Source organism: Centroberyx affinis, unplaced genomic scaffold (assembly GCF_046629955.1).
Source record: "Centroberyx affinis isolate AG114_WGS23_722 - 3 ecotype Tasmania unplaced genomic scaffold, CSIRO-AGI_Caff_v1 ptg002684l_1, whole genome shotgun sequence".
Taxonomy (NCBI): Eukaryota; Metazoa; Chordata; class Actinopteri; order Beryciformes; family Berycidae; genus Centroberyx; species Centroberyx affinis.
Window position 1 is genome coordinate 169,904 of NW_027280866.1, and position 16,023 is coordinate 185,926.

General features: G+C 44.5%; 1 protein-coding gene across 1 annotated transcript in view; it reads left to right on the forward strand.

Annotated features, from left to right (window-relative positions):
- mical2b (microtubule associated monooxygenase, calponin and LIM domain containing 2b) overlaps positions 1 to 16,023 on the forward strand; it is a 57,515-nt gene that overhangs the window by 26,270 nt on the left and 15,222 nt on the right. Inside the window, exons 5-16 of the mRNA XM_071535250.1 lie at positions 122 to 223; positions 1,038 to 1,193; positions 1,764 to 1,864; positions 3,236 to 3,493; positions 3,580 to 3,695; positions 4,258 to 4,384; positions 5,441 to 5,531; positions 7,225 to 7,372; positions 8,724 to 8,923; positions 10,774 to 10,868; positions 11,345 to 11,416; positions 11,580 to 11,708. Of these exons, the coding sequence (XP_071391351.1) occupies positions 122 to 223; positions 1,038 to 1,193; positions 1,764 to 1,864; positions 3,236 to 3,493; positions 3,580 to 3,695; positions 4,258 to 4,384; positions 5,441 to 5,531; positions 7,225 to 7,372; positions 8,724 to 8,923; positions 10,774 to 10,868; positions 11,345 to 11,416; positions 11,580 to 11,708 (1,595 nt within the window). The remainder of the gene's footprint in view (positions 1 to 121; positions 224 to 1,037; positions 1,194 to 1,763; positions 1,865 to 3,235; positions 3,494 to 3,579; positions 3,696 to 4,257; positions 4,385 to 5,440; positions 5,532 to 7,224; positions 7,373 to 8,723; positions 8,924 to 10,773; positions 10,869 to 11,344; positions 11,417 to 11,579; positions 11,709 to 16,023) is intronic.

Consider the following 16,023-nt stretch of genomic DNA (forward strand, 5'->3'; position numbering starts at 1 on the left):
AAAGCACATGTGCTTTGAATTCACATGTGACTTTTTGTAAGGGATCATTAAAAAAGTAATCAAAGACTTGATGTACCGCAGACTGCGACGTGTCCAGCAGGGTTTTTGTGTGTGTCCTCAGGTCCCGGGTGGCGAGCAGAGATCCGGCCCTCCAACCATCCTGTCTCTGAGTTCGACTTTGACGTGGTGATCGGAGCCGACGGACGCAGAAACACTTTAGACGGTGAGGGGGGAGAAAACACACTCACAAATGACGTACAGTAGGTGATGTGCACTGGAGGGATGGTGTGGTTCTAAACGTTAGTGTGATTGGGAGTCCACTGTTGTCTGGTTTAATGTTCATATGTCAACATTTGAAATAGTGCCATAAGCTAGCGAGCTTCTATGTATGGCTTAGTACTGACTTTAAGCCTGCGGTCAAAGCACTATTCATTGTTTTTACTGGAAATGAGGTGAGGTGTTGCAATGCCGCTTTCAGCTGCTGGATAAGGCATTTCCTGTTGACATAGCTTTAGATGGAGGCTTAATATGTGGGGTCAACTGTGTGTGAGTGTGTGTGTGTGTGTGTGTGTTGGTTTATGAACTGTGTGTGAGCCTTGTGAGCTTTATGTCCAGGCGTACCCAACTGGGACAAATTCTACTTAATGTTATGTGTGTGTGTTTTGTGCTCATCTGTGTGAGTGTGTGTAGTATATGTGGGCTGCGTATGTTTGCTGACTCATAAAGTAATTGACTCCAGCAATTGTAAACAGCCTCCTCCTTAAACGGTCAACTCCAGAGGCTTTTGTGACCCCATGACCTGTGAGAGGAAATTCGCCTTATGTTGGGTCTTACTGTAGCTGGAAGGGTTATTCGACTTCTTAGCTTCAAACAAAGTTGGACTGTATAATCAAGTTTATATTGCCTGAACTATGCCATCTTTATGCCAAGTGACTTTTATACCTCACGAAATGTCAGGCTTCAATAATGATTACATATCGTGCTCAGTTTCCCTTCTGTAGATTTCAATGCCAAGGTTTCTTCCCGCCTCTCTGCAGGTTTCCGTCGCAAGGAGTTCCGAGGGAAGTTGGCCATCGCCATCACGGCGAACTTCGTCAACAGGAACACCACGGCCGAGGCCAAGGTGGAGGAGATCAGCGGCGTGGCCTTCATCTTCAACCAGAAGTTCTTCCTCGAACTCAAGGAGGAGACGGGTGAGTATATGTGTGTTATGTATAGAATGTAGGGATGGGAGGATATGTTTTATCTCACGATTCGATATGCGATACGGGGTTCATGATTCAATACAACCACGATACGATGTAATAAATAAAAGTTCAGTGACAACAAAGTATGACTGAAGAATTATGTTATTTCTAGTTATTTGCTAGAATGTAAACTACAATTTAAAAATGTCATTACAAAGTGCAAATAATGTAATTTGGATGGAGAGCTTGTGAAACTGTGATGGTCAAGCGTCTCATTTGTGATTACTACAGCAGAATAAAATGGAGCGAATATCACGATTATTTTTTCTGCCCCATGATACGTATTGTCACATTTCTGCATTGCGATATATTGAATTTCGAAATACCGTCCCGTCCCTAAGAGAATGACGGTGTTTCTGTGTGAGCTTTGCATGCAGGCCCAGGCCAACCATAGTTTACCCTCTCCTTTTTCTCTAGTTACACACCATGCAGCGCTCTCTGTTTGCTTCTCCCACCCCAGTTTCTCATTCCCAGAGCACTAAAAGTAACTTAAGGCTTCTCTGCTTGTGTTTTCAGGAATCGACTTGGAGAACATAGTCTACTACAAAGACCACACCCACTACTTTGTCATGACCGCCAAGAAGCAGAGTCTGCTGGACAAAGGGGTCATCATAAACGTGAGTTCACACGCACATGTATGCACATGCAAACACACACTTGGTGCACATACACACATATTGGGTTGCAGGATTTAAAGCCATACCATTGTGCCTGGTTGGGATAAAGGACCAGCTCCCAGCCACTAGCAGTGAACTGAGAATAAACGCTCTCAGGACAAGAAATATGGGATTAGCACTGGGAGTCAAAGTGTTTTTGGTCCGATAGGAATGTGTGTGTGTGTGTGTGTGTGTGTGTGTGCGCACGCATGCCAGGGCAGTGACTAGCTTGCTTTTGCACTGAATGATGGGCCTCCATGGGGATGTTAATGAAATAGGGCTCTAATCAGACACTCACACTCTCTCTCTCTCTCACACACACACACACACACGCACACACACACACACACACACACACACACACACACACACTTACACATACGCCATGAGTCAGAGGTTGCCTCTCAGTGGGAGTCCATGCCCTCTACAGAGATTAGACGGGATAAATGAGGTTATTATTATGCCATCAGGACACAGACTGGATCAAATTAGGGAGACTGCTGTTAACCCTCTCACCCAGCCCCTGCCAAGACAATTATCTGAATATATATACACACACACACACACACGCATAAAGGCACTGAATCATATATGCAGAGGCATACATATGCCCACGAAGCTGTAGACTTTGACTCACAATCTCTGTCTTTCTCGCTCTATCTCGCTCTCTCTCTCTCTCTCTCTTTCACACACACACACACACACACACACACACACACACGTGTTGAGGCCATGCGTTGGCATGCCCTCAGTGGTCTCATTCTCATCTCACATGCCCCATTGGTGCAGAGTGATATCTCATTGCCTCAGCTGTGTGTATGTGTGTGCACACACATACTCAAGGCTTCAAAGCCCCCATCCTCATAATAGCACACAGATTCATAGAACATACTGATTAACTTAGTTCCATCAGTGTGTGCTTCCTGCTGTAAAAATCTTTTGCATGATTTTATGAATTCGTCATGGTAAGGACTATGGATTGGTCACAACAAGGTGACATATTGGTTTTCCTATTGGCTCAGAGGGGGACTGCATCATTCGTGGGGGACGACACGATGCCTTGTTACTGTTGCCTTGTTTTCATCAGTTCTTTCTCTCTTCTTACCTACATTCATCATGAGGGAAATCAGTCAGTTTACCAATCAACCTGCCAATCATTCCTCTCCCCTTAACCAGGGATGTAGAGGAGGGTAAACCCACCTAAATAATAATAATAATAAATGAATGCTTTTCTGAAACTATAATTGATTTTTGTTCATTCACCACTCCATCACTGCCCTTCACCCTCCTGTAACCCCCCCCCCCCCCCCCCCCCCCCCGACTTCCATACAGGACTACATAGAAACGGAGCGACTGCTAAGCAACGACAACGTCAACCAGGAGGCGTTGCTCTCCTACGCGCGCGAGGCGGCCGACTTCGGCACCAACTACCAGCTGCCGTCCCTGGACTACGCCATCAACCACTACGGCCAGCCCGACGTGGCCATGTTCGACTTCACCTGCATGTACGCCTCCGAGAACGCCGCCCTGATCCGGGAGAAGCACGGGCACCAGCTGCTGGTCGCGCTGGTGGGGGACAGTCTGCTGGAGGTACAGGTGACGCCGTTTGACGTTCTGTCCTCCGCCCACATCTGGGTTCAGGTTGTGTGATCTCACGGTATGTTCTCCGCTTGCAGCCTTTCTGGCCGATGGGTACAGGTTGTGCTCGGGGTTTTCTGGCGGCCTTCGACACAGCCTGGATGGTCCGGGGCTGGGCACAGGGCAGGACCCCTCTGGAGATGCTGGCTGAGAGGTATGTGGTGTGTGTGTGTGTGTGTGTTTGGGTTCTTCGATGGTACGAGGGAGAGATGAGAGGAGTGGGAAGAACTTTTAATGCCTCTATAAACAAGGCACATTAGATCCATCCCCTGAAAGTAAATGAAAGTGTGTGTGTGCTGAAAATGCTCCATCAAAGTGTAATGCTGCATCGAGGAGGACAGCGAGGGGCGCGTGACTGGGCAGACGTGGAACACTTTTTTTAGTCTGAAGAATGGAGGGAGGGAGGAATGTGCGTGGGGGATGGAAGGAGGGAGCAGAGGGAAGGGGAGAAGGTGTGAAGAGGGACGGTGAGGTGCTGAGCTCAGGGCGAAAGTCCAACAGAGATGCTGTCTGAAACGAGAGAAATGGAGGGATGACAAGATGATCGATGATGTTTTGGGTCGTTTCCTGGTTGGATTACGTTCTCACTCCTAACCTGTCATATTATAGTTACCTTGGAAGAGAACTTGCATTTAGCAGTTACAATGTATTACTTGTAGTTTTTATGAAGCCTAAGTGTCCTGAATCTCACTTGTGTCTGTTCTGTCTTTCCCTAGGGAAAGTCTCTACCGGCTGCTGCCTCAGACCACCACAGAGAACATCAGTAAAAACTTTGAGCAGTACACCATCGACCCTGTGACCCGCTACCCCAACCTCAACTCCAGCTGTGTACGGCCACACCAGGTCAGCCCAACAGTTAGATTGCATTTAAATGAACAATCGCATATTTGCTCATATTGAAACCTGGCAACAAGGGAAGGAAGGGAACCTTTTAACCTTATTGGATCATTGGCAGCAGCAAGGAATTGGTTAAAACTTCAGCAAATAGAGTATCGAAGATAATGCAAGAAATCATTACAAAAAATGCTATTGTTTTATCCTCAATATGTTCTTTTGTTGTAATTATTTGTTGTACTATCTCTCTATAGACTGCTTTCAGGTGACATAACTGATCATTCCGCCACTAATAACCTACATCTGGTTTGATTTGTATTTAGATAATGTTGGCTTTTTAGCTAGCTAATAGTATTTGGTTTGCTAACCATTGCTGTCTTGTTGTTAACACACAACATGTCTAGTATAAGCTAGTATTAGCAGTGGCTAGTAGGTGCATGTTATTGTTATGTTCGGTAAATTAGCCTGCTGTCTGGCTAGCTAGCTAGCTAGCTAACAGTTTGTTCAGGTTAACTGAGCTGACTCGTCTCAAGCTTGTAACTCAAGAGTGTTTAGACTGCGGATAAAGACAAGACTTGTTTGACAAGTTTACTGTGTCACACTGAAATTGACCTACAACAAAACCACAACAATATTTTTCAGGTATCTCTTTTTTTCTACCCTGCTTGTTATATATTTAGCCATTATTTGTGCACAGCCAAGATCACTGGACCTCCATGATGGAGCCAGATGTGATTGCTAGGAAACTTGTGATACTGCTAAGCCTCTATTTGTTCTATTCTTACCTATATCCTATTCATTGCTGCTGCAATGACCCAATTTCCCCACAGGCATCATTAAAGTTTCATCAAATCTAATTTAAAATCCTCTCACAATGGTGAGCATGTGTTCATTTGATAGGTTTTCCATTTTGCCAGGTAATATCAAACCTCTATTCTGATTCTCTCAATCTTTCTTTCCTCTCTCCTTCCTTTCATCCACACTCTGTCTCTCCATCTCTCTTTCACTCTTCCTTTCCTGCATCTCTTGCCCCTTCCTCCTCACTTTTCCCCCTCTCTCTCTCAGGTGCGTCACCTGTTCATAGATGGCCAACAGGACTCCTGTCACCTGGAAAGAGGAGGTCCCACACGCAGATCAGTCAACCTGTCTAGAAGAGGTGAGATGCTGACTGAGTCTTGCATGTTTCTTTACCCAAACACGCCTTTACCCTCGAGCTCCACTGGAACCATCAGCCATGGAGGGAATGCCTCTTTTGAAATCAATGACAACTGCGCCCACTGTTCGTGTTGCATCTTATGTGTCCAAGCTCAAAAATTTTAGATTCAATTCTTAATGGCTGATGCGCACATTTGTCTTCATATAGTGCATTGAAATAATGAAAAATAAAGTTGATATTGGTTGTTTTTTCATGTATTTACTCCAAAAAGCAGATCATTGTAACCTACTATACAAGTGTCTGGCTGTAGTTTGTGGCTTTATTTGTTTCAGTTCAGCTTTTGTTGACAGCCAAACAATAGAAAGATGTACTCAAAACAAGGGTTGTCTGTGCTATGACAAATGAATAAATCATATAAGACCATGTAAAGCATGACTGCACTTACAGCCCCTTTTCTCTTTGAGTAGATTTGATGGGTTCTGTTGTTTGTGGACCAGGCATGAGACAACACGGCATGGGGAATTAGCTATGATGTGGCCGTGAATGAATGGTTTCTACTAATCCTCATTGACACTCCTCTGTCTAATCTGTTGTCTAAATCTGTCTCTAGACAATGAGCCATTAGGCAGTTAGTCAGAGACTGTGTTTGCATGCAGACTGGCAATTAGATTCTCTCCCAAACTCAACTGAAAACGACAGCCTGTAAAAACGTGTCTTTGTGTACATGGCCACATATTGTTCACTCTGCCATAATAATAGACAGATTATAGGCACATAAAATATCTTTAGACAAAGTAATGACAGTGAGGATTGTTGCCAACGACTCAGACGGGATAGTATTCTAGTCTCAACGCTCCCTGTCATGTTGTAATGGTAATCTGATCAGCCGATGAATCACCAGTGGGATCGCATGCGTCCACAGGTCCATTAACATTTCATTACTGCTTCCTTTGATGTTTTTAGAAGTTAAAATAAGTCACTGTTTAAATAAAGTACTCAACACCGACTCAGCAATGTAGCGTATCATGTTATGTCTTAAAGAGTTTCAACAAAGAACATTAACATGCTGCATCAAGTCAGAGTGAAATACTGGAAAAAAAAACTGCCCCCCCCCACTCACAGTGAATGCACCACCATCCCCTCTTGAGGGGAAACATAAGCCTTATTGCCGCCACAGGCCGCCACACCTCGCTACAGACAATACAGTCGGATAACATTACACCACATTAGGGTCAAACACAATGCCTCACAAAGACATGTGCTGACCTGTACGAGGGTTAGACCGATATATTGGCTTTCTATTAAATATCGGATAGTCGGTGTCATCCATGCCAATATCGTGGAGGTCCCTCCCTGATGGCAGCGACATTAAAAAAGTCTGTTAAACCTGCTGTGGAATTGTATTTTCTTTGCACATTTTGCTTAATCGTTTAATTGTTCAATTACACAATTCAATAGCAGTGCTTCCTAAACAATGGTGGGAACCCAAAATAGGACATGGCCTTTTTTCATTTTTGTCACAATATGTTATACTGAGCTTCAGCCCCACTAAATTTGTCCAGTTTCAGCCCTGAGGTAGAAAACGTTATCAGCCTAAACCATTCATGGATCAAATTGCAAGTCTGACTACAGCAGCTCTACAGGACCTTGTTGACGGTAGGACTGATGTGCCGTTCCTCTTCCTCTCTTGCAGAGTCGGAGGTGCGTCCCGGCCGGCTGCTGACCTGGTGTCAGAAGCAGACTCAGGGCTACAGAGGAGTAGACGTCACCAACCTCACCTCCTCCTGGAAGAATGGACTGGCCCTCTGCGCTCTCATACACCGCCAGAGGCCCGAACTGATGTAAGAGGACACACACGAACACGTAACCAGTGCATAAAAGGGGTGAAATGCAAAAGACACACTAACCCAGATGGCGTATGGAAATGTGGGAATTTCATGGCCGGTTTCTGGGCAGGTTTCTGTTGACTTGTGAAGAGTCACCAGTCTCCGGAAAGCCTGTCCAGACCGGCCCTATCTGTGACTCGGGCAGCTTAATAAAATGAACAACAACGAGTTTGAAAAGAGCCAGTTCTCAAACAAGAATCATATTTGTCAAAGCTATTTCTATTTCTTGGAATGAAACTTGGGTGTTCTATTGTAAATTTCCTGATTGAAAGTGAAAAGTATATTCTGGTAATACTTCCTTTTACAGCCACCCACTCTTTTACAATACAGTCTTTTACAGTATGAGGTGTTTACCAGGTAAATACATGGTAAGTGTAGTATATTACCAATCAATTCAAGTAACTACTTGTTGTTATGACACAGAGAAGAGAACAGCAAAGAACCGTAACATTGATTTTCTTGTCACACCGTTCCTCTCTTAGCTAAGTGATAGAGAACCACAGTAGTGATTGTACTGTTAGTTGGAATAGTTTCAACATCAAATGACTGTGTGCTGTTGGTGCATAGACTCCTTATGGGTGGTTATGAATAGAGAAGTGGAGAAACGACCACAGTAAATAGGAGAGGGACAGTTCTGCTTCAACTATTATACACACACACACACACACACTCATACACACAAACTGATAGTACAACAAAACTGACCTCCTTGTCTCATGCTGAGATATGTTTCCACACTGACCTACTTGATGCAATAAGCTTGACGTTTGTTTGATCTGTCGCACTCTGCCCATAGCGTCTGCTTACACTCAGCTGAGAAAGCAAATATGAATGTTGTCAGAGAGCTTGGTTGGAATGACATCATCTCTTTCTAGACTCACACACACACACACACACACATCACTGCCATCCTCGTCATGGCAGGTAACTGCGATTGCCCACACATGATTCACATCCTCATATAGAGGTGATGGGATGTTTACATGGTTGCCATGGTGTGTTTCCATGGTCCCAGGTTTCACCTGTCAGATAAGGCAATTTGTCACTCTTTCATAAGTTGAGGAAGTCGATGACTCAATGCAGTGCATGTAGCGGAAGTAGGTAAGAAGTGGTTGATCACTCCTTTATCTACTTGATAAAATATCTAAACCTGCTGAATTAATGATGTTGAATTATTATGGTGATTATGATGCTGATTGGCCTTCATCCCTCCTCATCACCATAAACTAAATCTAATGCTTTCTCACTATCTCTTTTCCTCCGTTTCCCTTCCCTCTCTCTCTCTCTCACCTTCTTTTCGTCTCAGTGACTATGACTCCCTGAACGAGGAAGACGTGGCGGGGAACAACCAGTTGGCGTTTGACGTGGCCGAGCGCGAGTTCAGCATCCAGCCGGTGACCACGGGGAAGGAGATGGCCGCGCAGCCGGAGCCAGACAAGCTCTTGATGGTCCTCTACCTCTCCAAGTTCTACGAGGCCTTCAGGAACTCGCCGGGAAGCAACACCGGTCAGGCTCCTTGCCGCTTCTCTCACTTTCTTAAGGGGGTTTTTGGTAGATCGGCCCGTTGGTCATCTTACCTGTTAGTGATGAGAACATAGACACCAAAATCATTCATGTGTCCCTGGCAGATCATTGGCTCTGGTGCTCCATACTAACATGCACATACACTATGTTGAGTGATAGCAGGCTCCATGCTAACACTTTAACAAATACTGCACAGAAAAGCTTTATTCCTTTAATCTAAACAAAGACAAAAGCGTAGTCCTGGTATGCAGTAAACTATGGCTCTGCCAGTGAGGTCAGCAACATATAGAGACTCCAATCCAAGTTTGAAAAAAAGGGGAATGTTTATTTTCCGACATATTTTAAGACATAATCCCAGAATGTGGAAAAAGAGCTAAACCTGAATGGACAAGGAAGTCCAGCCAAAAAGAACAGAAGCCTGGGGAAGCGCCTTGGCCAAACACACAGTGGGCAGTCAGACCAAAACCAAAAACCAAACCACCAAAAATATAAGGGAAATACGAAACCTAACCAACCAAAGGTGTGAAAACAGGACTACCATTCCCCTCTTCCCCAAAAGAAAAGGGAAAAGAATAAAGTGCTTCACAAATTATCCATCATCCATCAGACAGTTTAGACAAGCTGCTGGTGGTGCCGCTGGTGCCACTTACTGCCTCTCTAGAGAAATTTATAGTACCAGAGGCTTACTTTAGGTAGGCCTACTGGCTCCTCAGTGATGTCCATCTTTGTTGCTATGTTTCCAAAACCAAATTTGGTCATGATGCCAGCGCTGACCTTTTGGTACAGGATACTACATCTCTCTGATCAAAGCTTTAATTTGATATATTAAACTCATTCCACCCAAAATATCCGGCCGGTCCCTCTGGCTCCAAGCTCCAAAACCACTTAAAATGACTGAAATTCTGAGGCGCAGAAAGCATTTTGTACGTGTCCGACCTGTAGGACCAGCTGCGTTTTTAAAAGCCTGAGCTGCAGGCACTATTTTGTCCATTGCGTGGGATAGAGTTGCGCGTTACACAACCGTGCTCGGCGGTCAGGTCGGCCCCTGCCAGAGTCACGGCTGGTATGCGCGCTATGTCTGCGGAAGCCGTATCCAGTCGCACTGCAGAGCCGCCGAGGCCCCCGGCTCCGCTCACACCACCGCCGTAAGCCCCGGGTTCAGCCGCGTTTCACTTTTTACTACTTTAATGTGAATGTGTCTCGGGCCCCTGTGTCCCCCGCACCGCTGTCACTACAGAGCAATCTTTAGCTTTGAATGGCTGGGAAAATGATTTACTTAGCAACAGCAGTAAGCCGTATTCACAGTCCACTTGATGGGAATTTACTCCTTGCATGTACTTCAAACTTCTTAAGCGCGCTTGCTTAAGAGTTTTTAGGTGCTTAAGTGTGTGGTTTGGTAATGCTTTGCTTTTTTCCTTGTAATTACAAATCTATTGCTGCACCGCAGTAATGATAAGTGGTGCTTGTATGCCATTGTACTACAATGACCTTGGGTTATGGGATGTATTGTACAAAGCCACTTCAGGAATGAATTCCCTTCACTCTGTACTGATTGTATAATTCTGTCTTTATCTAGGAATATTAATTAGTCTCTGAAATATGAAATTGTCCTTGATTATGTTTTCATACAGGCTTCAACTAACCTTGCTCAGAGTGGATTGTTGCCTTGAATTGAATTATGTTCAAGAAAATGATTCTAAGTTTAATTTGGATTGCCTACTGGCCAACTTCTAGACTAATGTGATGTTATATCATTTGAAGTAAGAGTAAATTATTTTCTAAAAACAAATGATAAGGCTTGATGTAATCCTAACCACTGTGTCGTGTTGCAGGTTCAAGAGAGCCGGACGAGAATAGTGAGGAATATTCAGCTAAAACAAACCACAACCTGCTGAACCAGACTCAGCCCAGAAAGAGGATACCCAGGGTACGATTAAAATACTGTCTCATTTTCAATTCTGCTGTTCTTTTGTTTGTTCTCTTTGTCTTTTCTCTCTCTGCCGTCTGTCTGACTCTTCTCTTCCTCTCTGTCATTTATCTGCTCTGCTGGCTAAGGCCTTTCCGCTCATCACCGGTACACTATTTATGTAAATCTTGATTAGATAAAGCTAACATAGAGATCAAAGCACCTTTTGTAATAAACATGTTATGTAATCATTAACCCTAGCTGTCAATCCGCATGGTGATTAAACTGATTCTTGTTGTCTGGTCATGTAAAGAATATACTGTATTACATGATTCACTTACAGTATCTGAACAAGTTATCTTTTCCTGTAATCTTAACCTCGCTGACTCTTTATAGGTTTGAACAAGGAGCCCAATCCAGATAGAGACGTGTCAGGTTAAATGTTAATATGAATGAATATGTGTATTTTAGTCTTTATCATGGGGTCTTTGTCACAGGATGACAAGAAACTGGAAGACAACGATTCTGCCAACAAGAGACGGCGGAAGGGCAGCCACTACCTCGCCGAGGTAGGTTGCACAGTAGATCTGTGTTAAAAATGAAAGTTGAGATGATGTTTGTATTGAATTATCTGCAGTTTCAATTGATCACACATAATAATCCCCCCTTTCTCCCCCTCCTCTCCTCCCTCCCTCCCTCTATATTCCCTCTGCGCCCTGGCCGTGGCACCAGTTGTCCTGTCAGAGTGCGCCCCCTGCAGGCGAGGAAGGGGAGCTGCGGGAGAACAAGGTCCGCTCCATGGCAACTCAGCTGCTGGCCAAGTTCGAGGAGAACTCCTCCACAGCAAAGCTACGCACCAAGGTGAGAGGCAGACGGTTTGTATCCTGTCAGAAAGATGAAGACAGGCTATGGAGTGAAACAGCCGAGGGTTTTGAACTTTCAGCCCACATGAGTGTCTGGACTTGTTTTTTTTTTGCCACAAGAACACAATTGTGGTTATAATGTTTCCTTCCTGTTTGGTCTGTTTCTATTTACATCAGGGAAATCTAGTCCACGCTGCTCCAGTTAAGACATTCATTTTTCCAGTTTATGTTCAATTCTTTGCTCCACCGTCATTCTTCCTTCTGTTCTCTCTGCTCATGTGATCTCTCATCATTTTCTTTCCTTTCCTTTCCTTTCCTTTCCTTTCCTTTCCTTTCCTTTCCTTTCCTTTCCTTTCCTTTCCTCTCTCCTCTCCTCCTTCCATCAGTCTGATGAAGACCCATCCGATCCATCCTTTTCTCCTCCTCTGTCCCCTGTCTCCACCCCTCCTTCCTCTCCCACGCCAGAGGAGGGGGAGGAGGAGGAGGATGAGGAGGAGGAGGAGGAGGACACAGAGAACCCTCGCTTTGCCAAGCCCAAAGAGCTCCCCCCTCCTCCTCCTCCTCCACGCCCCAAGTGGCAGGTATGCTTCCCTCAGCTCTGGTACACACCAGAACAGTAAATATGATTGGATGGCAACATTTCTTTCTTGCCAAGTCCCAATGGATCAATTAATTAACAGCTGTTTTATGGTTCTCTGTCCTGCCAAGCCTTTAAACTCTAGATGAATGAATACTTTTGTGTCCCTTATTTTTTCCACCTTCTTTAAAGCTGCTACATGCAGCTTTTTAACATCAATAAATCATTACCTCAACATTTGACAATTCATTTGACAATGATATATTGATGGTTAAAAATGCTACACGTAGCAACTTTTAAGGAGCTGTGTTGCTCTCTTGTCTTCTCTTCCTCCTCCTCTCCTCTTCCTGTTTCCAGCCTTCCATCTACCTTCGCCTACTGGAGGATCCCAATGCTGTGGCTCACCCAATTAGCCTTTATTCCCCTAAAGCCCCCCCCCCTCAGAACGGCTACAGCCAATCTCCGTCACGCTCGCGCTCCAAGAGCCCGTTAAGCCCACGCCGCTCTCCAAGCCCTAATGTTACTGAACGGCACTACCCACAATGCACCTCTCCTGACCTCGCCACCCATCATTTCTCCGCTTCCTCTCTGTCGGCGTCGAGTACTGGTCATCCCTCTGAGAATGAGGAAGAGGCGATCAGCCAGGTGAACGAGTTCAGATCCTCTAGAAGTGATGGATAGCAGTGACAAGCATGACACTAGAAGAAATGCAGCATGCCTTTCACTCAACCAAATTTCATATTGTCAGATCTGCACAATAAAGGAGCTATGGGTCATTTCTGGCATATTCATACTGCTCACATGCTGTATGTAGATAGAGAAATCATACTTTACTGATTCCTGTGTGGCTCCACATGTCTTTGATATAAGCCACAAAAATGCCAGATGCATGAGTGTAGATTCATTGTCTTGTGGGAAACTGTAAACTTTTAAGACCGTTTAACATGAAAAGAGCCATCTGTGCCTTTTCTGCTTGTTCAATCTGCTTTTTATCAGTTGTTCAAAGACAACTGATAAAAAGCAGGTTGAACAAGTTGAACTTCTCTCTGCTACATAGAGATCACTGAAAAAGCCTGTATTTCATTAGTGCTACATTTTTCAAAATGTCACATGATGTATACTGAACTATGGTTTCCCTGCAAGGGTGAATGCTTTCGTTTATTTTCTGAAATAAGGTAGTCAACTAATAGAGATCTGTGTTTTGCGGTAAACTCGATTCATCTCTTCTGACTTTCACCATCACTTGCTTCCCCTGCAGGATAAAGCCCAGAGACTATCTGCTAAAGAATTTAATAGGAAGAGTATAAAGGAGAGAGCTGTCCTCCTCTCCTCCATGTTCCCTGGGTCCAACCAACCTCCTCCTCCCGCTCCTCTTTCTCCTCTTCCTCCTCCTTCTGAGTCACAGGTTGTGTATCTCACCAACCACTGGCATTTTCACACATGACTAATGTCATAGTTTAGACTGCAGCATGTTCACGTTAACAGTGCTTTATCAAGTCAGCATTGTAGACTTTTTTTGTGTGTATTCATGTATGGGTGCACGTGTAATCCTTTCATAATCCGTTATTCATTAATTTCCAATTTGAGCACTTCTTGTCTGAGATTTTTCCATTTCCATTTCCATTATGTAGGAGATGTTAACTGTTTTGTATTGCACTTGGCTGCTTGTCATCTTGTGTTTTGCTGCTGTTGGAATGTTTGAACTGAAATGGTTTCTTGGTCAACACTATCTTCCAAAACAAACCAGTTTGCATGATGTTACTGGTGTATTAATCCTTAGCAGCTTTTCATCTTATTGATTTGTGTTGCTGTTTTGAGATATGACATTTCCATTGGTCTTGTGAACTGGAGGTGATCGCGAATCCGGACAGTTTATTTTATTCTTTTGTTTCTTGGGTAGAATGGCCCCCCCTTCTGAATCAAACTGAATTCTGTGCCATCTGTGAATTCAGAGTCATTGGTTTGATGGCAAGAGTTATTTTTTTCATCCTGTTTCATTCCCTTACTCTACTCAACTTTCCATTTCTGTCTGACTCTTCTTCTATAGGTGGAACTCTCTACCTCTTCCTCTCCTTCCTCGTCCCCGCCTCTCGCTCCCTCTATATCTAAGAGCTCCACCCTCTACCCCGTGGTCCACCCTGTCCCCGACCCCGCCGCCCAGGCCTGCTTCTCCTCTCTCCTCCCTAACGCTGCCGGGCTCAAGGACAAAAGCCACAAAACCTCTTCTCCGCCCCCGTCTTATTCTGACCGTGAAAAGGCCGAGGAAATCTCCTCTCTCCGCGTCGATTCCTTCCCGTCCAGCAACAACACCTCCTCTCGTCCGTCTTCATCTGGCACTGATGAGAGCCAGCAGATCTCCTATCCCTCCTCTGATACTATCTGTGAAAATGGACACAAGAACGCCTCTTCCCTTCCAGTTTCATTGCCGCACGAGGGAAAGAGTCAGAAGCTAGATGACAGTACTCAGGACAAGGTTCAGGTCAATGCTGAGAGTGCGCAGGAGAAAGTTCGTGAAAAGTTCCATGAAGTTGATGGCAACAAATTAACTGACAATGGCCATGAGAAGGTAAAAATTGCTGTATATATATTCCAGTTTCCCTGACATCAAAGTAATTTCAGATGCCTGGAGACTAGCCTGCATGGCAATTTATAAATATTCGAACACTTACCTTTTACTTGCTATTAATGTTGCCAATTTAAGGAAAGTGTCCAAGAGTTGATGGCCTCGAAGGTCCACAGATAAGGAGTAGCTTCATATGTCATGTGTTTTTTGAGTGTTCTTGCACAAAGGATGTTCATTCTGGTGTTCATTTTAGTGCAATGGGGGCAGCGCTCTTGAGAACTCGAGGAGAATCACTCGAAAATCAATCACTCGCTCTGAGAGTTGTCCAACTGGAGCTGCTAAGTACGCTAAAGAGGTACTAGTCAATACCTCAGTCTAATTGCAATTCCATAGGTTAGAAATCCATTTTCTACTTCTACTTTTATACTATATACAGTATTTCCTTTTATGATCTTCCCTCCTCTTACTATTCTCTGTGATTTCCATCTCTTTCTCTGTTTTGCCTTCCTTCCCTCTGTGCCTCCATGCCTCTTTCCCTGGTGTTAACGTTAGCGTACGGTTGGGAAGGTTTCATCGGCCATAGATGCTAAAGCTCAAGCACTGGCCATCCTCTATGAGACAGACCACAGGCCCAGTGCCACGCCGGTAAGCTGCATGAGGGTGTTGCAGAGGAATAACACTAACCCGGGGTTCATGGTCTTTTTGCTTTTTAGCCTTCTGAAAAGGAAAACGAGAACTTGCATCCCCTGTGTTAGCATTAAATAAGAAATGTATCCCTATTGTTAAGAGTAGATTTGAAAGTAAAAGGAAGGGAGAACATCAACTGCCTACTGCTCTGCCTACAACTTCCTCTTGTTGAACAAATCAGAAAATCTAAATGTGACCAAACAACAGGAACCCAGGCTCATTTAACTTTACAGAAGTTACCTGGGGAATGGGTCCCAAGGCTGAAGGGGAAAACGGGCTCTGCTTTGTGTTTATGAGGGCAAAGCAACAGGGCAGCTAGTGTGTTTGAAGCTCATTTCTCTGTGGTTTGTTACCATCTCATGCTGCTGCAGACGGCTGGCTGTGTTTGCTTATTGGTAGTTTTCTTTTTCGTACATGCATTTTTATTTCTAACTTTTGTTGATTCTGGTTTTATTGCTGCCTGGCCTTAAATGCTTATGCGCACTG